General features: G+C 42.1%; 3 protein-coding genes and 1 non-coding gene across 4 annotated transcripts; all 4 read right to left on the bottom strand.

The window, feature by feature from the left end:
- Positions 1–542: 542 nt before the first annotated feature.
- LOC132236198 (U6 spliceosomal RNA) lies at positions 543–649 on the bottom strand. The gene has a single exon (XR_009453165.1). It is a non-coding gene; the product is annotated as a U6 spliceosomal RNA (small nuclear RNA).
- A 1,346-nt stretch (positions 650–1,995) lies between these two features.
- LOC132235763 (protocadherin beta-14) lies at positions 1,996–7,001 on the bottom strand. The gene has a single exon (XM_059698652.1). It carries the CDS (start codon positions 5,400–5,402, stop codon positions 3,006–3,008), a length of 2,397 nt encoding a protein of 798 aa, XP_059554635.1. The 5' UTR covers positions 5,403–7,001; the 3' UTR covers positions 1,996–3,005.
- Positions 7,002–9,229: 2,228 nt separating this feature from the next.
- On the bottom strand, positions 9,230–15,594 carry LOC132235762 (protocadherin beta-12-like). Its single transcript, XM_059698651.1, has one exon. The coding sequence runs from the start codon at positions 13,297–13,299 to the stop codon at positions 10,903–10,905; it is 2,397 nt and encodes a 798-aa protein (XP_059554634.1). The 5' UTR covers positions 13,300–15,594; the 3' UTR covers positions 9,230–10,902.
- A 3,179-nt stretch (positions 15,595–18,773) lies between these two features.
- LOC132235761 (protocadherin beta-10-like) lies at positions 18,774–23,944 on the bottom strand. The gene has a single exon (XM_059698650.1). The coding sequence runs from the start codon at positions 22,072–22,074 to the stop codon at positions 19,663–19,665; it is 2,412 nt and encodes an 803-aa protein (XP_059554633.1). The 5' UTR covers positions 22,075–23,944; the 3' UTR covers positions 18,774–19,662.
- Positions 23,945–24,244: the final 300 nt, after the last annotated feature.

Genomic DNA, 24,244 nt, shown 5'->3' with positions numbered 1-24,244 from the left:
GACTAAGAATCAAACCACTGAGCCCAAACCGGCCAGGGCTCTCATTTGATGACTCTTATGTGCAAAAACTATTTAGGTAGGAAAGTTTGCTAATTTATTTCAACACATTTGTATATGTATTTATTGATTTTAGAGAGAGAGGAAGGAAGAGGGATAGGTAGAAACATTGATGAGAGAAAGACATCTATAGGCTGCCTCCTGCACACCCCCTACTGGGGACCAAACCTGCATCTGGGGCCTGTGACCAGTAATCAGTGGGGGACCTCTTGGTTCATGGGTCAACGCTCAACTACTGAGCCCACCAGCTGGGCTCTTTCAGCACATTGAAGATATCTTCTTTTAGTTTCCATTGCTACTGTTGAGAAATTGTCAACATGGAACATAGCTGTCACTCTAATAGTCTTGTGTTTAAAAGTTAAATGTCTTTTCCCCATGGTTTTTACTTTTTTTGGGTGGGGGGGGAGTTACTTTTAAAAAAAGATTTCTTTGTTTTGGGCTTTCTGAAATTTCACAATGATGTTTCTAGGTATGAATATATTTTTTAAAATATGGAACGCTTCATGAATTTGCATGTCATCCTTGCGCAGGGGCTATGCTAATCTTCTCTGTATCGTTCCAGTTTTAGTATATGTGCTGCCGAAGCAAGCACGGTATGAATATCTTTTATTTATCCTGCTAGGTTTATTTGGATCTCTTGAAACTGCATTGGTGTTTTCATCAATTCTGGAAATTCCCAGCAATTATTTTTTTCAAATAATTGATCCTTCTGTAATTCTGGTTAAATATATGTTAAACCTTTTTATTCTGTCCTATGTTTCTAACCATCTTCTTTGTATTTTTCATCTTATTAACTTTCTGAGTTGCATGCTGGATAAATTATATTCTGACTTCTTTTACTCCATGAATTCTTTATTTGGATATATCTAATTTTCTATCAAAACTTTTATTCAGTTTCAAATTTTGATTATCATATTTTCCAGTTCTATTCTGTTGTCTTCTAACCTTTCAAATTTATTTTCTGTACATCTTTAAGTATAACTTTACTTCAATTAGAGTGATTAGTATATTATGGACTGTATCCAATAATGAAGATATTTGAAGTGTTTGCAAATTTATTTCTGTGTTCTTTTTTCCCTCCTGCTGGCTCTCACTCATAGTGTCATGTTTCTTTGTGTATGCAGTTAGTTTTGTGTTAAAGTTAACTAAAATTATTTATATAATAGTTCTAGGCTTAGAATGAATAAACCTTCTTCATAGAAGGTCTGCATTTGGTTCTATTAGGATCTGTCACCTTAAATCAAAATTCAAGTTTAAAGCTGATATTCCACACAAAGGGTCACCCACCTACTGGTTAAGATGTGGTTCTTAGGGATTCATATTTATTAATGTGAGGGTCTTCTATAAATTTCTTAATTTGTTATGCTTCTCCCTTATTATATAAACCATCAAAGTAGAGGCTCACATTTCCCAGGATTCCAAGTGTTCCCAGGGAAAAAGTGGATATGGGGCTCATTTATCTCTTCAGGGTACTTTTAAATAGTAACTGTGACCTACAATATATGTGCCTTTTTAGGTCATTACTTCCAGTGGGAGTGTTGGTCTACATAATCTATACCATCCTAATTAAAAATGTAAAGTATCCCTTGGTATGTCTCAAAATTACAAGTAAATTCTTAGGTTTCGTGGGGTTCAGGGGATTGATCTTCTCAAGCGCATAGAGAAATAATATCTATTTTCAGCAACTGATCAATACTAACTCAACTTCATAATGCTGCAATCAATTTACACAATCTCTTAGAAGAGAGAATTTCTGTCATGGACATTGGTAGAGTTCTCACTTCTCACTGCGCCCTAATCCTCCTACGTATAAACACATGTCTCCTTTCCTACATCTGTTCCTTCTTCTCTCCTTCCATTATGTTTCTTTATATATTTGTATTTTCTACAAATATGGTATTATGTATTATATGGGTATGTGGCACTGTACTATACATCCAATGTCTTCCTTCTTTATTTCATTAACAGTGTGAATTTTCATTTCAATTTCTTAAGGAATTTTTTCACCTGTACTTTTCTGCTGGAGGATTGTTTACTCAAGATAATACCATAGACTACATTCTAGTTGAGTAATAAACAATATAAAATAATACAAATTTAAACTAGCAAACAGGGTATATTTACAGAAAACAAAACAGGGATATAAAGTATCAGAACATTGTAAGACTCTTCTCCCAAATCAGCATCAGCATCAACAACAATAAAGAAAAGTTACTTAAGAAATCAATAATTTCCAACGTGGTCACTTTTATTTTGTCAAAAAGTAAAATCTCAAAAAAAAATGCTTTACTATAAACTAACAAAAAGGTACTCTAGTACTGAATACAGTAAGTTAGCATTTTTAATGTTTATGATGAAAACTTTTCGAGAATAATATGATAAAATCCGATTTCTTTTCACCCAGATTCAGCAGCATTTAAAATATTTGCTTTAGCTACGCTTTAACGAAATGTCTAGAAGTAAATTACATATATTGTGGCATTCACTCTTAACATATTAGATTGCAATTCCAAATAATCAACGACATTGTTTTGCATAACAATACTATTACCACAAAAAATGAGCAATAACTTCTTTAACATGCCATTTTTCAACTTTTAAAATTGATTTGAGAGAGAAACGTCTATTTGTTGTTCCACTTATTTATGCATTCATTGGTTGACACTTGTGTGAGTCCTAAAAAGGAATTGAACTCGCAACCTTGATGTATCAAGATGACTTTATAACCAACTGAGCGACCTCGCCAGCCCAATATGCCATTTTTGACAAAATAAATGAAAAAACAAACAAACAGAAAACACACAAACTAATAAAGATTTGTAAAGCAAAATGCAAGAGCTTCAGGATTAATACGTGCAACTACTGTACAAATGATATCCACTATAAATTGGCAAAGTATTACCAGTTTGCCAAGAATAATGAAAGACTAAATGTTTAAAATAAAAATTTTATTGGATGTTGAATCCAAAGCTATTCCTAAAGTTCTCATTTTCCTCTACATTCCTACCAGTGTCGTGGATTGGAAGATTGGGAACAATTGGCTTCAGAAATTTAAACTCATCTGTCCCAGTACCTCCCATCAGACACACCTCATACTGGTAGCTCTGGGACAGGGTCCCAGTACCGCTGACGTCCACCAGGTGGCCCGGAAGGTGGCCCTCAGGCACCGAACAGCCACCCACCCAGGCGGCCCTGCTCCGCCTGCACAGCCGCACCGCGATGAACGCCAGCACCGAGAACAGGAACAGCGACGACACCGACGCCAACGCGATGACCAGGTAGACCGTCAGCGGGTCGGCCTGCGCCTGGTCGGCCGCCACTTCCGGCAGCGGCAGGTAGGGCTGCGAGAAGCCATCCACCAGCAGCACGTGCAGCGTGACGCTGGCCGACAGCGCGGGCTCGCCATTGTCCTTGACCAGCACCAGCAGCCTGTGCTTGGCCGCGTCGCGCTCGCTCAGCAGCCGCGCCGTGCGCACCTCGCCATTGTGCGCCCACACGCCGAACAGCCCGGGCTCCGTGGCCTTGAGCAGCTGGAACGACAGCCAGGCGTTCTGGCCCGAGTCTGCGTCCACCGCCACCACCTTGCTCACCAGGTAGCCCGGCTCGGCCGCCCTGGGCACCAGCTCGGTGCAGGGCGCAGAGCCGTTCTGCAGCGGGTACAGCACGAAGGGCGCGTTGTCGTTGGCGTCCAGCACCTGCACGCGCACCAGCGCCTGGCTGCTCAGCGCGGGCGACCCGCGGTCCGTGGCGCCCACGCGGAACTCGAACGCCTGCAGCGCCTCGAAGTCCAGCGCCCTCAGGGCGAACAGGTGGCCGTTGTCCGCGTTGATGGACACGAGCGAGGCCAGGGGCAGCCGCGGGTCGTGGGGCGGCAGCAGCGAGTAGGTGAGCTGGGCGTTGGCGCCCGCGTCCCTGTCTGTGGCGCTGACGCTGCCGATGTGCAGGGCGGGGCTGTTGTTCTCGCGGAGGAACAGGGTGTAGGCGGTTTGGGTGAAGGCGGGGGCGTTGTCGTTGACGTCGGACACCAGCAGGGTGATGTTGTGCTGGGTTTTCAGCCTGGGGGTCCCCAAGTCGGTGACCGTGATGGTGATGTTATACTCCTCTCTCATCTCTCTGTCCAATGCTTTTTCAGAAACCAGAGTGAAAAAATTCTGAAATGTTGGTTTCAGGATAAAAGGGAGATCATCTTGAATAGAGCAAACCATCCTTCCATTGTCCCCAGAGTCTTGGTCTCGAATACTAAAAACAGCGACAAAGGTCTGTGGCGCGTTTTCTGGAATTCTGTTTGTAATTGATGACATGGTCACTTCTGGTGCGTTATCGTTTATATCCATTACTTTAATCAGAAGAGTGCATTTTTCCGAAAGCCCCCCACCATCTGTTGCCTGAATATTTACAGTGTAAGACTGTATTACTTCAAAGTCCAAGCTAGATATCAAACGAACTTCACCAGATGTTGGGTTGATTTCAAATGTCTTACGAATATCTTCAGATGCATGGAAAAATATGTAAGATATTTTCCCATAATGTCCTGCATCCAAGTCCTTAGCAGAGATGGTGATTATCCAGGAGCCAATGGCTGTGTCCTCTGGGACCTGCACCTCATAGAGCCCCTGTGGAAACTCAGGGGAGTTGTCATTGATGTCCAAGACCTCGATGAGGACCAATGTTGTCCCAGACCTGGGTGGGGACCCACCATCCAGTGCTACAAGTGTTAATCTGAGCTCAGGCTCCTTTTCGTGATCTAACATTCTGTCTAGGACCAGTTCTGGGTATATCTTTCCATCACCGCTGTCTTGAATTTTAATGTAGAAATGAGAATTGGGGCTAATTGTATAGTTTTGGAGACTGTTGCTTCCTATGTCCAAATCTTGGGCACTCTCCATTGGGAATGCCGTTCCAAGAGTGGTACCTTCTGATATTTTCAAAAGTATTTCCTTGTCCAGGAATGTAGGGGAGTGATCATTTATATCTTTGATGTGCAGCTCAGCCCGGAAAAACTCTAAAGGGTTTTGCAATAACACCTGAAAATGCAACACGCAGGGCTCTGCAGAGCCGCACAGCTCCTCTCGGTCTAGTCTCTCATTTAGGAGCAAATCCCCAGTCAATAAATTGAGATGCAAATGCCTGCCATTATCATCAGAAATTATCCGGGCCTCCCGGGAGGACAGCTCCTCCACCCCAAGCCCCAGATCCCTTGCCAGATTGGCCACAAAAGAGCCAATTTCTGCTTCCTCTGCCACAGAATAGCGCACAGTGTCAGGACCTGCCTCAGACAATCCCAGCAAAACAAAGAGAATTGCAACTTGCCTTTTCCGCAAAGTGAGCGCTCCTCTGATCGCCATGGTTCCTTCAAGCAATCTCCTTTGTGGAAAAATTTAAGTTTAGCCCTAATTTTGGAAGCCTAAACTCTGATTTTTTAGAATAAGTAAACCCCGGAGGGTGCAGAGCCCTCCCGGCAGCTCTGAAAGTGAAGCTCCTTAATGCCTCTCTTGAATGAGTTGACTGCTCTCTGTTCCCTTGAATAATGGAGTCCACAGTGAGGTCCATGCACTGTTTTCATCTTATCCTGCAGCGCCACCATGTGTCTCTATGAATTTTTTCAGTAAAAATTGTTTTCTCTTTGAAGAAGTAATTCATGAATACATCCGGAATATTTTAAAGCAAATCCCAGACATCATAGTTTTAACTCTAAATACTTCATTAAGTATCTGTAATAGATAAGGACTTTAAAAATATAACTACTGTACCACTATCAAAATCAACCCATTTAGCAATAATTCCTTGATATAATTTATTCCCAGTCTATTCTTGGTTTTCCCAGTTTTTTCCAACAATGTTTTTAATTGTTGGTTTGTTTCCAATGGGATCCAAACTCGGTCTATGTAGTGCACTTAATTATCACTGGTTTGAATGCCTGACAAGAAAAATCTATAAAAATGTCTTGAACTGAAGAAATGATATTTTATTCAGGCCATCTCTTGACTAATTGCAAATATACTCTCTTCTCAACTCTTGTAAATACTTAAGTTCAGTCGATTATAGTTAGTAACATCATTGCTTCTTCATTTATGTATTTTTTAAAATACACATATAAGGACATGGCATATAAGACAGAGATAACCCTTGTCTTCATGGAGCTCACAGACTAGAAAATTTGGCAGAAAGTAATTAAAATATGTCACAATATATGCATAAAGAATAACATAGAAAGACCTAGAAGGGACATCTCTGACCTCAGAGGCAATATAACATAGTGATTACAAACATGGATTTTAAAACAACAATGTCTACATTAGAATTCTAATCTGCCACTTACTATCTGCTGTCTTGGGCAACTTATGTACCTCTGTTTCCTGACCTGTAAAACAGGGGTAATGATAGTATTTAGCTCCTAGGATTATTATCATCTGGCATGGTAGAAACCTATAACACATTATTTCTCTTTAAGCTAGTGGTCCTCCATCATTTCCCCACTAAGTACAGTAAAAACAGGAAGTAATCTTAATACTTAACTGATTTATTAATATAGTATGGACTTTAGTTGCAGCTTTCATTTAGAGGGGAAAAGAACTTGCTCTTAGCTCCACTTCCCAAAGTGGAAAATTAGAATTTAATTTGTTCCCTCCATTTGTCTTGAATTCAAAGAATAAATAATCAGCCCACAAAGTTCAAAAGCACTGGTAATAAAATCATAGCTTTCAAGATGTTTAAACAGATTAGTTTGGACATGGTAGAGCAAGAGATTGTGCTTCCTGGCAATATTAACTGACTAATGCCCAGCCCCTCTACAATGTTAAGATAAAGTTTAAAAATATCCTTAGGATGTTCTTTCTGGCATTCATTCTAGTCTGCAGCACTTGAAGCACTAGAAGCAACCATTTTACTCTTCTCTCTCTCTCTCTCTCTCTCTCTCTCTCTCTCTCTCTCTCTCTCCCTCTATACCTGACACATTTTGGCCATCTACACTTTCTTTCCACAACATATAGGCTTTAGATTTTTTTTTAAATATATCTTATTGATTTTTCACAGAGAGGAAGGGAGAGAGATAGAGAGCTAGAAACATCGATGAGAGAGAAACATTGATCAGCTGCCTCCTGCACATCTCCTACTGGAGATGTGCCCGCAACCCAGGTACATGCCCTTGACCGGAATCGAACCTGGGACCCTTCAGTCCGCAGGCTGACGCTCCATCCACTGAGCCAAACCGGTTTCGGCTAGGCTTTAGATTTTTGATAAAATTTATTGGAAAATTCCTACTCAAGCAATAAAGGATTTTTTATTCTATAATGTAGTCAATTCACTAAAGGCAAGAATGGTTGATTGGTTCCTGTGTAGCAATGAGACAACTCATCCTTCAACAATGGTTTGAAATTTTTAAAATTAAAGTATTAAAGGACTACCTTTTGATACTTTTCAATGTTCTACACACATCTATATATATCTCTGAGTAAAGTGGATTTCAAACTTGGGATTGCCACCCATTAGTAGGTCACTAAATCAATGTATGATGACCACATTTGAAAATGAAATAGAATAAAATAATACAGGCAATTTTAGATCGCATCAACAAGAAATCTGAGTGTTACTGAAAAACATTTCTTTGTATGTTACAATGAAATTATGTTATAGACAATATAATTTTTTTATTGGCTATAATTGTTTAAGTTTGAAAATCAGTGCCCACTGTGTGTGTGTGTGTGTGTGTGTGTGTACATAGGAGACAAAAAATTATACACAGGAGCATTCAAGCCCGATTTGTGCTATACAAAATATTATTCAGGTGCCAGTTTTCAACTGGATTGCATTATAGCTTTGGAACATTCATGAGACATCTGGAAGATTATAATTTCATATTCCAAGATTCTGTGAGTGGTCACAATATCAATGTGCCTTCACAATCATGCTCCAGAAAGAATAATGAAGCAATGCTAAAAAAATTGACCTTTCTAAAAAGTTGACTACACTCATGCTTGTATCATAGGACATGAATTTTCGTGTATATTTTCAATAGTAATAAACCTTTTTAAATGTTAACTAAAATGCAGTGAGATGTTAAAGAAAGAAAAGTGGCATTTCTGAATACAACCATGATTAAACCACAAGAAAAAAGCAAAAAAGAAGAAATGCTTGAACACTTAAAATACTTTGAGGGGAGAAACCAAGATGGCGACATAGGTAAACATCGGAGTTTGCTGCCTCAAACAACCACTTCAAAAATACAACTAAAAGACGGAACAGACATCATCCAGAACCACCGGAAGACTGGCTGAGTGGAAATTCTACAACTAGAAGGAAAGATAAAAGCATACCAAGACTCAGAGGAGGCGCAGTATAGAAGTAAAATACTAAGGTGCGGAGGTGCATGCGGAGAGGGCTGGCGGCTGAGGGCAAGGTTGTCGTTTTCAATCAGGAGGGAGTCTCAGGCTTTGAGCTCCAGTTCCAGGCGAGTCTCTATGAACCCAGACTCATAAAGGAGAAGTGGGACTGTCTGGCATCTGTCAGAACTCGAGGGCAGCTTTCTCTCCGAGGGGCTTGCAGCGATTACCGGGACACTGAGAAGCAGAGCCTCTGAGGGCAAGACTGAGAGCAGCCATAACTGTTAGCCCCGCCCTGTTGATCCCGTGGGACCCGCCCCGCCCAAGCCCTGAAGGGAGGCTTTTGCTGAATAGCCTCAGGCAAAGGCTAGATTAGCACCTCCCTAGAGATCCAGGAGCCAGGAAACCCAGAGGTCAGAGTGGGACCATCCAGTTTGCAACTCTGTGGAACCATAAAGGACACACTCAGGGGGCAGACTCAGTGAGCACCAAAGCCCCATTGAAGCAAGTCTTGCCCCAGAGGGGTGTCTCCAGCACAGAACTTCTCCCACTGCAGACACAGCTGATTCTCACAGCCAATTGGCCTGGAGGTCAATTCCTCCCAGTGATAACTACAACAATCAAGGCTTAATTACAACAAGACTGTGCACAAAGACCACAAGGGGGTGCACCAAGAGTGTCCTCCTCAGGTAATTGGGGAGGCTGAACCACTAGGCCCTAGAGGACACTCAGCACAGAAAACCACTTTATCAACACAGGGAAGCATAAAAACTGTGGAGATAAAGGAAAAGGACACAAATGACAGAAATGGAGGAAAGCAAACTACTGGACATAGAGTTCAAAACCACACTTTTAAGGTTTTTCAAGAATTTTCTAGAAACTGCCGATGAACTTAATGAGATCTACAAGAAATCTAATGAGACACTCGAGGTTGTGATAAAGGACCAACTAGAAATTAAGCATACACTGACTGAAATAAAGAATATTATACAGACTCCCAACAGCAGACCGGAGGATTGCAAGAATCAAGTCAACAATTTAAAATACAAAGAAGCAAAAAACACCCAACCAGAAAAGCAAAATGAAAAAAGAATCCAAAAATACGAAGATAGTGTAAGGAGCCTCTGGGACGGCTTCAAGCGTACCAACATCTGAATTATAGGGGTGCCAGAAGAAGAGAGAAAGATATTGAAAACCTATTTGAAGAAATAATGACAGAAAACTTCCCCTACCTGGTGAAAGAAATAGACTTACAAGTCCAGGAAGCCCAGAGAACCCCAAACAAAAGGAATCCAAAGAGGACCACACCAAGACACATCATAATTAAAATGCCAAGAGCAAAAGACAAAGAGAGAATCTTAAAAGCAGCAAGAGAAAGAAACTCAGTTACCTACAAGGGAGTACCCATAGGACTGTCAGCTGATTTCTCAACAGAAACTTTGCAGGCCAGAAGGGAGTGGCAAGAAATATTCAAAGTGATGAATGCCAAGAACCTACAACCAAGATTACTTTATCCAGCAAAGCTATCATTCAGAATTGAAGGTCAGATAAAGAGCTTCACAGATAAGAAAAAGCTAAAGGAGTTCATCACCACCAAACCAGTATTATATGAAATGCTGAAAGGTATCCTTTAAGAAGAGGAAGAAGAAGAAAAAGGTAAAGATACAAATTATGAACAACAAATACACATCTATCAACAAGTGAATCTGAAAATCAAGTGAATAATCTGATGAACAGAATGAACTGGTGATTATAATAGAATCAGGGGCATAGAAAGAGAATGGACTGGCTATTCTTGGGGGGAAAGGGGTGTGGTGGGATGGGGGAAGAGACTGGACAAAAATCGTGCACCTATGGATGAGGACAGTGGGTGGGGAGTGAGGGAGGAGGGTGGGGTGGGAACTGGGTGAAGGGGAGTTATGCGGGGAAAAAAGAGGAACAAATGTAATCATCTGAACAATAAAGATTTAATTAATAAAAAAAGATACTTTGAAAGTGGTCTGCATTATTTTACCGTGAGCCTAATTGTGGGTGAAAGTTCAATTGCAGAGAGGGTCAGGGACAAACAGTGATCTGGTATTGTTATTTAAGGAGGCAAATTAATTACAAATGAAGACCTCCTGGGTCAGAGAATAAACCACCACCTTATTACAACCCCAAATAATGATAAACATTCACTTAAAAGTAAAGGTGGGTAGAACATGCAAAAATATAAAACTAACCTCAGTGCAATTTTAAAAACCCACATATTGAATCCTGGGCGGTGAGGTTCAGTAGATTGAGTATCTTCCCAAGCACTGAGCAATCACCTGCTAGATTCCCAGTGTGGGCACATCTCCAAGTGGCCGCTCAATCTCAGTAGGGGGCCGTGCAAGAGTCAGCCTATCAATGTTTTTCTCACTCTCCCTTCCTCTCTCTCTAAAATCAATTTTAAGTCATATTGAAAATACCCACGTATTGGGAAAGAAAACTGATATGGAAGTGGCACAAAATAAAAATACGTATGGGGTATAAAAGGTAATTATGGTCACTTAATATTGAACCCAAAGCTTTTGTGGAAGGTAGGATTTTCCTCTATTTCTTTCCCGGGGCCCTGGGTCTGGAAGTTAGGGATAATCGGCTTCAGAAATTTAAACTCATCTGTCCCAGTACCTCCAGTCAGACACACCTCATACTGGTAGCTCTGGGACAGGGTCCCAGTACCGCTGATGTCCACCAGGTGGCCCGGAAAGGGGCCCTCAGGCACCGAACAGCCACCCACCCAGGCGGCCCTGCTGCGCCTGCACAGCCGCACCGCGATGAACGCCAGCACCGAGAACAGGAACAGCGACGACACCGACGCCAGCGCGATGACCAGGTACACGGTCAGCGGGTCGGCCTGCGCCTGGTCGGCCGCCGCTTCGGGCAGCGGCAGGTAGGGCTGCGAGAAGCCATCCACCAGCAGCACGTGCAGCGTGACGCTGGCCGACAGCGCGGGCTCGCCATTGTCCTTGACCAGCACCAGCAGCCTGTGCTTGGCCGCGTCGCGCTCGCTCAGCAGCCGCGCCGTGCGCACCTCGCCATTGTGCGCCCACACGCCGAACAGCCCGGGCTCCGTGGCCTTGAGCAGCTGGAACGACAGCCAGGCGTTCTGGCCCGAGTCTGCGTCCACCGCCACCACCTTGCTCACCAGGTAGCCCGGCTCGGCCGCCCTGGGCACCAGCTCGGTGCAGGGCGCAGAGCCGTTCTGCAGCGGGTACAGCACGAAGGGCGCGTTGTCGTTGGCGTCCAGCACCTGCACGCGCACCAGCGCCTGGCTGCTCAGCGCGGGCGACCCGCGGTCCGTGGCGCCCACGCGGAACTCGAACGCCTGCAGCGCCTCGAAGTCCAGCGCCCTCAGGGCGAACAGGTGGCCGTTGTCCGCGTTGATGGACACGAGCGAGGCCAGGGGCAGCCGCGGGTCGTGGGGCGGCAGCAGCGAGTAGGTGAGCTGGGCGTTGGCGCCCGCGTCCCTGTCTGTGGCGCTGACGCTGCCGATGTGCAGGGCGGGGCTGTTGTTCTCGCGGAGGAACAGGGTGTAGGCGGTTTGGGTGAAGGCGGGGGCGTTGTCATTGACGTCGGAGACCAGCAGGGTGATGTTGTGCTGGGTTTCCAGCCTGGGGGTCCCCATGTCGGTGACGGTGATGGTGACGTTGTACTGGGCCCTGCTTTCTCTGTCCAGTGCTCCCTCCGTTTCCAAGGTGTAGTAATTCTTTACTGAAGATTTTAGTATGAATGGAAGGTCTTCTGGGATAGAACAGAGCATCCTCCCATTGTCCCCAGAATCTCTGTCTAGGATACTAAAAACCAGAACCACGGTCTCAGACGAGTTTTCTGGAATTGGGCTAGTAATTGATGACACGGTGACTTCGGGGGCATTGTCATTTATATCCATCACCTGAATTCTGACTGTCGATTTTCCAAAAAGCCCTCCCCCGTCTGTGGCTTGTATTATTATTGAATATGATTCAATTGTTTCAAAATCCAACGATGCCATCAAACTAACTTCTCCAGACTTTTGATTAATTTCAAATGTTTTGTGAACATCTTCTGAGGCATGGGAAAAAGTATATGATATCTCCCCATTTTTTCCAGAGTCTAAATCCCAAGCGGAGACGGTGACAACCAGTGAGCCTAGTAAGCTATTTTCCGGAATCTTCACCTCATAAAAGGGCTGCTCAAACTCCGGGGAGTTGTCATTAGCGTCCAAGACCACCACCCGAACCAAGGCCGTCCCAGACCTGGGCGGAGACCCACCGTCCAGAGCAGTGAGGATGAAGCTGAGCTCTGCCTGCTCTTCATAATCCAGCGCCTTGTCCAGAACCAACTCTGGGTATTTCCTATTGTCTGGATTGACTCTCATTTTAACGTGGAAATGAGAGTTGGCGCTTATTGTGTAGCTGTCTAGAGCATTGATTCCTACATCCAAATCCTTTGCACCTTCCAGTAAGAACACAGCGCCCACGGGACTATTCTCTGGGATCTCTAGGAGCATTTCTTTTTCTAAGAAGACAGGGGAGTGGTCATTTATATCCCTGACCTGGAGCTCAATCTGTAAAAACTGCAAAGGGTTTTTCATTAATACCTGGAAGTGCAGAACACAGGGCTCGATGGAGCCACAGAGCTCCTCCCGGTCCAGCGCTTCGCTTAAGAGGAAATCCCCGGTGTTTAAGTCCAGCTGCAAATGGTGTTTGTTATCATTAGAGACCACCCGAGCCCCCCTTGAGAACAGCTCACCCACATCCAGTCCTAGATCCTTTGCCAAATTGCCTACAAAGCTCCCGCTCTTCATTTCCTCTTCCACCGAAAAGCGCCCAGGCTCAGAGTCCGCCCGAGACATTTCCAGAAAAACAAAGAACAGCAGGACTTGCCTGATCCGCAGGGCGCCGGTTCCTCCGGTCTCCATAGCTCCTTTCCCCAAGGCTTCCTGCGGAATCGCTTCAGCTCCACTTCGCAGTTCTGGGAAATGTGCCTCTGCTGTGTCCACCGAATCTTAGGAAGGTCTAAGGATTTTAACCTTCTTTTATTAGCTTCTAGTTCGCCTCCTTAAGGCTTGTTGTTGTTTTTTTTCTCCCCAGTGCTCTGTGTGCAGTGGGTAACAGTGTCATCAGCGTAGTTTTTCTCCCCACGATATTATCCTGCAGCGCCACCATGCGTCTCCACAGATTTTCAGTTTGATGAAAGCTACCTAAATACCATTCACAGATTGGTCCCCTAGAAACAAATGTTGTACTCATCGTGTTTACGTGATTGCAAATATATTCTATCTTCCATAAGAATTGATTTATAGTCTTTGTGGTTTTTGATGCTGTTAGTATTTGTTTTAACGCATTAAAGTGTCCCTCCCCACTCTCCCAACATGAAAAGTGCTCAGTTTGTGATGAATACAGAAATACAAGATAAAATAAATTCCTGGCCTCCAAGAGCTTGTAATCTTTCTGAGAGGATTGAAAGCCTGAAATAAGGAGAGTATAAATGACTGTTAAACTGAGCAAAAGCCCATCACTACCTGGCTTTCTTTAGGTGGTAAGGGAAAGGGAAAGTGTACATGAGTCATTTCAGAAGTCCCCTCAGAAGATATGAAACTGGCTTAATCATGAGATGGGACATATATAGATAGTTGTAGCACAAGAAGACATTTCATTAGATTTCTTTGATATCAATGACTTGTGAACTGGAAGAAATTAAATAAAAGCCATTGGAGTGGAACACATTATGTAAATCTATAATTTAGTTCTAGTTCCTCATAATTTACAAAAAAATAATAAGTACACAAACACAGACATGTTAGTTTTATTTGAAGCAGGATTATTCCTAAAATTGGTTTCCTTTAAGTTCCCAAGATTTATTCTGGCTACAACTATGATGCTCTGCTTTTTCTTTCAGCCCAGAGTGAGATTTTCTTTACAAATCATAGAACAAATACTTAGTTTTACTCTGATTAGACCAACTAAGATCATATACCTGCTACTGAAGCAATCTTGTTTCAAGAGGTATAGAATTATAGGTGGAGATTTTAGTCTCAGAATCTGAAGACCCATCTTTGGCCTTTCCTTTGATTTAATTCTGTCTCTGACGGCCTCCTACTAGCTAAAAGGCATGGTTGCTACATAATGAGAGAGATTCTTTGGAATAGATGCTAGGAGCTCAGCAATAATGTGCACCATAGAAGGTCTCAAAAGTGCTCTCAAGAATGGATGGAAGAGAGATTTAACAAGTTTGCATTTTGAACATATTAAGTACAAATTACATTCTTAAAAAATGTAAGTTAGCTACATGGTTGAAAATGAATCACTACAAAAGGGTAGAAATTTAAAAATAAGTGGATTGACTACACGCAGCTATTCTCCATTCTTTTAAAATACCCTCTACAATGATAAAAATAAAAATGGCATAAATTCACAAAGACTAAGAATGTGCAAGTGAACACATATATTTGATAACAATAAGCAGATGGAAGGGCAGCCGACTTAGAAGTTCTAAGAAATGTCTAAAGTAAAGTTCTTGCATTGGAGATATTCACAATAAAGTAGTGAATTTGTCCCACATTACCCCATTTAGATACAAGATTTTTAGGAATCAAGTGTATAAGATGACTGAAGTCAGTTGAGAACTAAACGTAAGTTGTGAGTTGACTGTACATATATAGGAAAGTTGAATTCTCAGATTCTATTATCCTACATAGGAAAAAAAAAACTTGGGGCCAGAAAATGGAAAATTTATTCAATTGAGAAATTAAATGGGACTATGTCTAGTTTTAGAGACCTTAGGCAGAGCTGAGTGCAAGTATGAGGTGTGAAAGTAAAAATAGAAACATTAAGCAAAAACATATCCTGCAAGGTGATACAAACAATACTCACCAATTGTAGGACACAAGGCATATGCCCGATCCCCTCCCTAACTCTCTGTCTCACAGAAGATATTACAGAATTTTAACCTGGAGGATATGAAAGACACAGATAAAAACTTAAACATACTGATATTTGAGGACCTCCCAAGGGAGTAGCTCTATCCTACATAGTTACATTAGAGCGAAGCCCTGCCATCAACAGGCTCACCTATTCACAAGAGCTGACTGTCAGCGCTATGATATCTCCTCATTCTTAAATATAAGAAGAGAGACAAAGACCACAAGACATTTGAGGAAATACCTACACGTGACATAAAAAGGCCAAAACACCACAAAAAAAGTAACATCAGGAAACAAGCATATATAATAAAGAAAACAGAAGCTGCCGAAGCAATTTCTTCACTGATACAGCTCCTAGGGCATTTGAAACTAAAGAGAAAATGAACAAATGGGACTACATCAAAATAAAAAGCTTCTGCACAGCAAAAGAAACCATCAACAAAACAACGAGAAAACCCACTGTGTGGGAAAACATATTTGCCAATGACATATCTGATAAGGGCCTAATCTCCAAAATTTATAGGGAACTCATACAACTTAACAAAAGGAAGATAAACAATCCAATCAAAAAATGGGCAAAAGACCTAAATAGACACCTTTCAAAAGAGGACATTCAGAAAGCCAAGAGACATATGAAAACATGCTCAAAGTCACTAATCATCCAAGAGATGCAAATCAAAACAACAATGACTGGCTATCATCAACAAATCAACAAACAACAAGTGCTGGAGAGGATGTGGAGAAAAAGGAACACTCGTGCACTGCTGGTGGGAATGCAGACTGGTGCAGCCACTATGGAAGACAGTACGGAGTTTCCTCAAAAAACTGAAAATGGAACTCCCATTTGACCCTGTGATCCCACTTCTAGGAATATATCCTAAGAAACCAGAAACACCAATCAGAAAGGATATATGCACCCCTATGTTCATAGCAGCACAATTCACCATAGCTAAGATCTGGAAACAGCCTAAGTGCCCATCAGTAGATGAATGGATTAGAAAACTGTGGTACACCTACACGATGGAATACTATGCTGCTGTAAAAAGGAAGGAACTCTTACCATTTGCAACGGCATGGATGGAACTGGAGAGCATTATGCTAAGTGAAATAAGCCAGTCAATGAAGGAAAAATACCACATGATCTCACTCATTCATGGATAATAGAGACCATTATAAACTTTTGAACAATAATAGATACAGAGGCAGAGCTGCCTCAAACAGATTGTCAAACTGCAGCGGGAAGGCCAGGGAGGGTTGGGGGGGCAGGCGGGATGGGGGTAAGAGATCAACCGAAGGACTTGTATGCATGCATATAAGCATAACCAATGGACATAAGACACTGGGGGGTAGGGGAGGCTAGGGGACTGTCAAGGGCGGGGGGGGGGGGGAAGGACACATATGTAATACCCTTTGTAATACTTTAAGCAATAAAAAAATAAATAAATAAATAAATAAATAAAAATAAATTTTAAAAAAGAAAACAGAAGCAAAGTCTTTAAAATGAGTAGTAAAATCTAATAAGAATTAATACTTATTGAGTATTTACTTTTGTTCTAATGCCATATATGTGTGTATACCCATTTAATCTTAACAGTAACTGTATGAAGTATGTAATCTTATTGTAACATAAAGAGTAAATTAGGGCTTAAGTGCCCCTTACTAACTATATAATTTTGGGTAGGTTCTTAAATTTCCTGTGATTCCCACATTTACTGAATAATTCATTTTTTTTTTGCATAGAGCATTTTAAAAGAATAACTAGATTGATTACAGACAAGAGAAGATATTTATAAATCTATAACAGGATGCTATGAAAAATACTCATAAAACACAAAGAGCTCTTAAAAATAAACATTTGCAAACCCAAAAGAAAACAAATATAAGAATTGGTGATAAAAAAAAAATTGTCCAAGAAGTAGAACAAGAGACAAAGAAAAAAAAGTAAAGAAAAAAATAGAGTATTAGAGATTCAATACTGGAGATCCAATATTTAACTGATAAGATTCTGGTTAAAGTGAGAATGTAGAAAATTCAAGGGGGAAATTGTGAAGGAAACAACAAGAAAATTTCTCAGAATTGAATGAGGGTCTAAACATTAATGGGGTATACTCATGTGGCCAGAATAATAAATAGCTGATACTAAGGAATTTTCAGAAATCAAGGGGAAAGTTTCCAATGCATCTACAATGGAAAAAAATGGATTAACATTAAAAGAGATAGGAATCAGAATGGAATCAGAAGAACAGCAACTGTATATACAATCAGTAGATGTAATTTGCTTTCAAAATTTGAGGGAAAATTATTTTCAACCAAAATTTTATACCCAGCCAAACTATCAATCAAATGGAAAGAAAATGACAATACCTTCACAAGGCAAGTTATCTGCATCCATTTTTGTGAAACTACTAGAGGCTCGGTAGCCTGCGGGGATTGGGCCAAAATCTCAGACATCCTCAAAGGGGTAGCGGGTTGCTAGAGGGCGCAGGCCAGGCGAGGGACCCCACTGGTGCATGATCGGAACCAGGGAAGGGACCGCAGGAGGGCTCCAGGTCGTGTCCAGCCCATCTCACCCAGTCCTGATTGGCCAGACCTCAGCAGCAAGCTAACCTACTGGTGGGAGCATCTGCCCCCTGGTGGTCAGTGCACATTGTAGCGACTGGTTGGTCAAAGGAACAGTCAGACAGCATATTAGGCTTTTATTATATAGGATTAAGAGATGTGTGTCAGCTAAATAAGGGAGTAAACTAAAAAAGAAGAATACTCTGGATTTTGTAAAAGGGAGCCCAATAAGGGAAAGTATTAAAAGAAAAAAAGCCCTAGGGTGATTGCTTATACAGCAACCAGTGAAATGAAGCAAAGATATGAAGGGAACTGTGTGGAAGATATCAGGAAATAAATATAATTAATAGATATCTGGTATATTTGAATATTTAAGGAGAAAGGTTAATATTCAAATGAATAATAATGTGAAAAATTAATACAAGTAGAAAATTCTGCAAGTAAAAACAATTATTAGCTCTAGGAAAAATGTTTTTCAAGAAAGTAAATGTAAGCATAGTACTCCAACATGTATTTTTGAAATAATCATATCTATAGTATAGGCAAAAACAACTAGTTTAACTAAAAAACTATGACAACTCTATTGGGAAAACAGGGGAAAGGAAATGAGCAATATACATGTGTTTGTTAGTTGGAAAGTAAAAAAGTTAAATCCTTTTTTATCATAGAAAGAGGCGATTAATAAAGTATGAAGCTGAATGTCAAGATAGAGCAATATAAACATATTACTTAGAAATATTGAGATCAGTTCTAGAGAAACCACTTATAGAAAGTATCTGGAGATAGAAAGAAATCTATTGTTTTTCCTTACAACTTTAGTACATCTTGATTTTTAAATTTGATAATTAAACAAATTTACAAAATAAAATGAAAAGTAAATATCTTTTCAACAGTTCACCAACGTTCTCAAATTCAAACTTTCAAAATGATTTTATTTATAATCATTTTCATGCATGTGATTACATTTTCCTTGAATTATATAACATGTTCTATATAACATATCAGCAAAAGTGAACATTAGAAATACTGGGTAAGAGTAGTGTATGTAAAGAACATGACATAATAATATAAACAAGGATATTGCTAGAGTCCAACATTGCTCACAAAATGATGCTTCATTTTATCATAGCAGAATAATAGAGAACTATTTCTTTTTAAATGCTATGATTTAGAACTAGATGACATGGATTTCTAATAGGATTAAACACAATGTTAGAATAAGGTCAGAAGTACACATATGTCTTCTTATATAGAGGAAATACAATAGAGGGGTGGATAGAATGAGATGCAGTCTGTGAAATATACTAAGAGAAAAATAAAAACCTGTTTTCTAGAATGAGAAATAACTAAAATCACTGTGTATTGTCAAAGAATTAAACCTTAAAACGATTATTTTAAAATGGGTGCTAATTAAACTGTTGATTAATGCAAATATGATAAAAGAACACTGTAAAGACATATATATAAAGTACTCTAAAATTAGGTTTGCCCATCCCGGTGGCTCAGTGGTTGACCATCACCCATGAAGCAGAAATCAGGTTCCATTCCCTGTCACGGCATATGCCAGAGTTACAGGCTCGATTCCCCAATAGGGGGCGTGCAGGAGGCAGCAGGTCAATGATTCTCTCTTATCATTGATGTTTCTAGCTCCCTCTCCCTTTCTCCCTCCGGAAAAAAAAAAGATGAAAAAATATAAGGCTTGAAGTTGCATAATAATTTAACGTGGATTTTGAAAACTAAACTAATATTAATATGGTTGTAAAACACTTCAAAAGTACATGAAAATATAAAAAAATTTTACTAAAACTTAAATCCAAAGCTATTTTGAATGGTAGGGTTTTCTTCACTATTCCTCTCAAGCCCCTGTTCCTGAATATTGGGAAGAATTGGCTTCAAAAACTTGAACTCGCTGGTCCCTGAGCCTCCCATCAGACACACCTCATACTGGTAGCTCTGGGACAGGGTCCCAGTACCGCTGACGTCCACCAGGTGGCCCGGAAAGGGGCCCTCAGGCACCGAACAGCCACCCACCCAGGCGGCCCTGCTCCGCCTGCACAGCCGCACCGCGATGAACGCCAGCACCGAGAACAGGAACAGCGACGACACCGACGCCAGCGCGATGACCAGGTAGACCGTCAGCGGGTCGGCCTGCGCCTGGTCGGCCGCCACTTCCGGCAGCGGCAGGTAGGGCTGCGAGAAGCCATCCACCAGCAGCACGTGCAGCGTGACGCTGGCCGACAGCGCGGGCTCGCCATTGTCCTTGACCAGCACCAGCAGCCTGTGCTTGGCCGCGTCGCGCTCGCTCAGCAGCCGCGCCGTGCGCACCTCGCCATTGTGCGCCCACACGCCGAACAGCCCGGGCTCCGTGGCCTTGAGCAGCTGGAACGACAGCCAGGCGTTCTGGCCCGAGTCTGCGTCCACCGCCACCACCTTGCTCACCAGGTAGCCCGGCTCGGCCGCCCTGGGCACCAGCTCGGTGCAGGGCGCAGAGCCGTTCTGCAGCGGGTACAGCACGAAGGGCGCGTTGTCGTTGGCGTCCAGCACCTGCACGCGCACCAGCGCCTGGCTGCTCAGCGCGGGCGACCCGCGGTCCGTGGCGCCCACGCGGAACTCGAACGCCTGCAGCGCCTCGAAGTCCAGCGCCCTCAGGGCGAACAGGTGGCCGTTGTCCGCGTTGATGGACACGAGCGAGGCCAGGGGCAGCCGCGGGTCGTGGGGCGGCAGCAGCGAGTAGGTGAGCTGGGCGTTGGCGCCCGCGTCCCTGTCTGTGGCGCTGACGCTGCCGATGTGCAGGGCGGGGCTGTTGTTCTCGCGGAGGAACAGGGTGTAGGCGGTTTGGGTGAAGGCGGGGGCGTTGTCGTTGACGTCGGAGACCAGCAGGGTGATGTTGTGCTGGGTTTTCAGCCTGGGGGTCCCCAAGTCGGTGACCGTGATGGTGATGTTGTACTCGGCCTGACTCTCTCTGTCCAGAGCTCCTTCTGTCATTAGGATGTGAAAATTCTCCACAGAGGGTTTCAGAAGGAATGGCAGATTGTCTTGGATGGAGCATAGCATTTTCCCGTTTTCTCCAGAGTCTCTGTCTTTAATCCTAAAAACAGCCACTATCATCTCAGGAGAGTTCTCAGGAACATGGGTGGAAAGTGATGACATGATCAGCTCCGGGGGATTGTCATTGGTGTCTAACACCTCAACCAGAACCGTACACCTTGCAGAAAGGCCGCCACCGTCGACTGCCTGTATATTTATTTTGTAAGACTTTATTAGCTCATAATCAAGCAACACTCTGAGAACGATTTCCCCAGAAAAGGGATTGATTTGAAAGGTTGAACCAATATCTTCAGAAGCATCAAAAAATGAATAGGCTATGTCTGCATAGACTCCAGAGTCTCCATCTACTGCAGAGACTGTAGCAATAATGGAACCCACTGGGCTGTTCTCTGGAGCCTGGGTCTGGTAGATTGCCTGAGAAAACTGTGGGGCATTGTCATTCACATCCAGGATCACAACGCGTATAGTGGAAGTTCCAGATCTGGGTGGAGACCCGCCATCCAGCGCTGTGAGTGTTAAACTGAGCTCTTCCTGCTTCTCCCTATCCAGCGCCTTGTCCAACACTAGCTCTGGATATATCGTGCCTTCATCACTGTCACCAATTTTAATATGAAAGAAAGAGTTGGGATTGATGGTGTAGTTTTGGATACCGTTAAGTCCTCCATCTGAATCCTGTGCTCTTTCTAGTGGAAATGTTGCCCCTTCAGCTGTATTTTCTATTATTTTTAAGACTGTTTCTTTTTTCTGAAACACTGGTGAATGATCATTTATGTCCCCAACCCTCAGCTCAGCCCGGTAAATCTGAAAGGGGTTATCCATTAAAATTTGGAAATACAGCATACAGGGTTCTGTGGAGCCACACAGCTTCTCCCGGTCCAGTATCTCATTTGTGACCAAATCCCCAGTATGAGAATCCAGTAGCAAGTGTTGTTTGTTATCATCAAAGACCACCCGGGCTCCCCTTGCAACCAGCTCCCGATCCCCTAGCCCCAGATCCTTTGCCAGATTGACCACAAACGACCCCCTCTCTGTTTCCTCTGTCACTGAATATCGTCCAAACACAGATCTTGCCAAGGATACTCTCCAAAACAGAAAGAGAAACAGGACTTGCCTTTGTCTTGGGCAGCACAACCCTCCAGCCTCCATAGCTTCTTCTGAACACATCTTTTGTCAATATCGGTCACAATCACAGCTCCCAGCACAAAGAAACAGCAGTTGCAAACCCCAGACCTACACCATATAGTGGCAGGGGTCTGGAATGGTGTTTTCTTTCCGCAGTCTTGAGCAGCTATGGCTTTTCTCCCAGCCTGCCTGCTGCGTTCTTCCTTTTTTTTTTTTGTTAGTGACTTCTGCAGCATTCTTAGTTCAAGTCTTTATTCTGTCTCTTTAGCCTGCAGCGCCACCTCCTGGCTTCCAACAGACTCAAATGGCTGTACCCAAAGTGTGTGCATATATATTTATACATTTCTTCCTTAGTGGATCATTTAACTATTCCATTTTTGTGTATGTTTTGTAAAATATAATGTTGAGATAGAAAACTGTTCAAGTTGTTGAGATTTTTCATTGCTTCATGAGGAAAGTAAAAAGAATAGTTGCAAAAAGAATGTTTCTAGCAGTTAACTCTGTGCGCCTCATTGTGCTATATTTAGCTGTGTACTGGGCCTTCCACTTCTGAAACTACCCCCGTGCAATGTCAGGAACCAAAGGGAAACCTATAGTGACTTCTGAGATCACCAAAATAATAGGTTTTCCCTTTTCAGAAACATTGTGGATAGGAACATCAAGAACTGACCAAAGAAACTTGTTTCAGTTTCTTCAACAAATTTCTTCAAAACATAATTACACTGCCCAAATAGAGTCATCACTCTATAATCTAGAAGAGAGCATTTAAGTTGTCCCTTCTCCGTGCTACCATAAAATCTTGTATAACTCTCCTGTACATATTATTGCTTCCTGTTTCATGCCAATCTGTCCCTACTTAGGGATGGAAACTATGTCTTTGTCATCTTTGGTTGGCAAATCAGACAGTCACTAAATGCTTGCTGTATTCAGGCATGCATAAATGAACCTTTGAGTAGGATAAACACAATTTTCAGTGTCTTTAAATACTTGCTATTTAAAAATTGTATTCCTTCACTTATTCTATGCAATTTTGTTTCCTTTCTTTAATATGTCTTTGTTTTTCTTACATTAGCTTTAAAGTTACTTGAAGAATTAAAAAAGGGACTGACCTTTATGTTGATCGCACACTTAATTCAAATATAGTGGAATTTAATTTCTCTTCACCAAAGAAAGAAAGGCAAAGAGTAGACCACATGAATGCCTATTCTAATACCACTGAAAGTGAGAACAGCATTGTAACACCTACCTCATGTAGACTTTTATTAAAAAGCCTAATATCTAGAAAGAAACTGTTTTTCTGATAATAAATAAGAAATACAGAATAAATTGAGGTATATTATACAGAGAAAAGGCCAGTTACTTCCAAAAACACTGTGATTATTGAACATAAAAGCCACACTTTATAAACTTCTGCTTGCTGATTTCTACTGTTTTCTTTTCAAGTGAATAGGACTGCATCGTTAGTCATTAAAAACTTAATAAGGATCTCTGAATTTTTCATTCAGAATTAAAAGAAAAAATTATTAAATATTTCTACATGGTGCTGTAAAATGCCTAAACTTTGCGCTTTTTTTGTCTCCAAACTTAAACACATATACACGCATTTGATATCTTACAATGTTGTTTATATTTTCAGATAAAGCTGATTAGACATTTATTTATTATATCATAATAGGAATACTATATATTAAATAGGCAGATACTAATTCAGGGAAAATAAAACTTTTTAAAAGAAGAACATAGTTTCAGAAAATTGGTATAATAAAAACTGAGATTAAAAACTAAGCAAGAGCCCTAGCTGGTTTGGCTCAGTGGATAGAGCGTCGGCCTGCAAACTGAAAGGTCCCAGGTTCCGTTCTGGTCAAGGGCACATGCCCAGGTTGTAGACTCGATCCCCAGTGGGGGACTTGTAGGCGGCCCTGCTCCGCCTGCACAGCCGCACCGCGATTCTCTCTCATCATGGATGTTTCTAATCTCTCTCTCCCTATTCCTTCCTCACTGAAATCAATAAAAATATATTTTTAACCCCCCTCCCCCAAAAAACTAACAAATATATCGGTTTTAAAAGGAAAATAGCCCCGGCCCATCTTGCCAAGTGGTTAGAGCGTTGGCCCCTTCACTGAAAGGTAACTTGTCCAAAGCTCAGTCTAGCCCCCAGTCTGTGGGGCTATTGGTGGGGCACATGTGAGATAGCAATATTTCATGCTCTCCC

This window comes from Myotis daubentonii, chromosome 5 (genome assembly GCF_963259705.1).
Source record: "Myotis daubentonii chromosome 5, mMyoDau2.1, whole genome shotgun sequence".
NCBI lineage: Eukaryota > Metazoa > Chordata > Mammalia > Chiroptera > Vespertilionidae > Myotis > Myotis daubentonii.
This window is presented reverse-complemented; position numbering and strand designations above follow the sequence as displayed.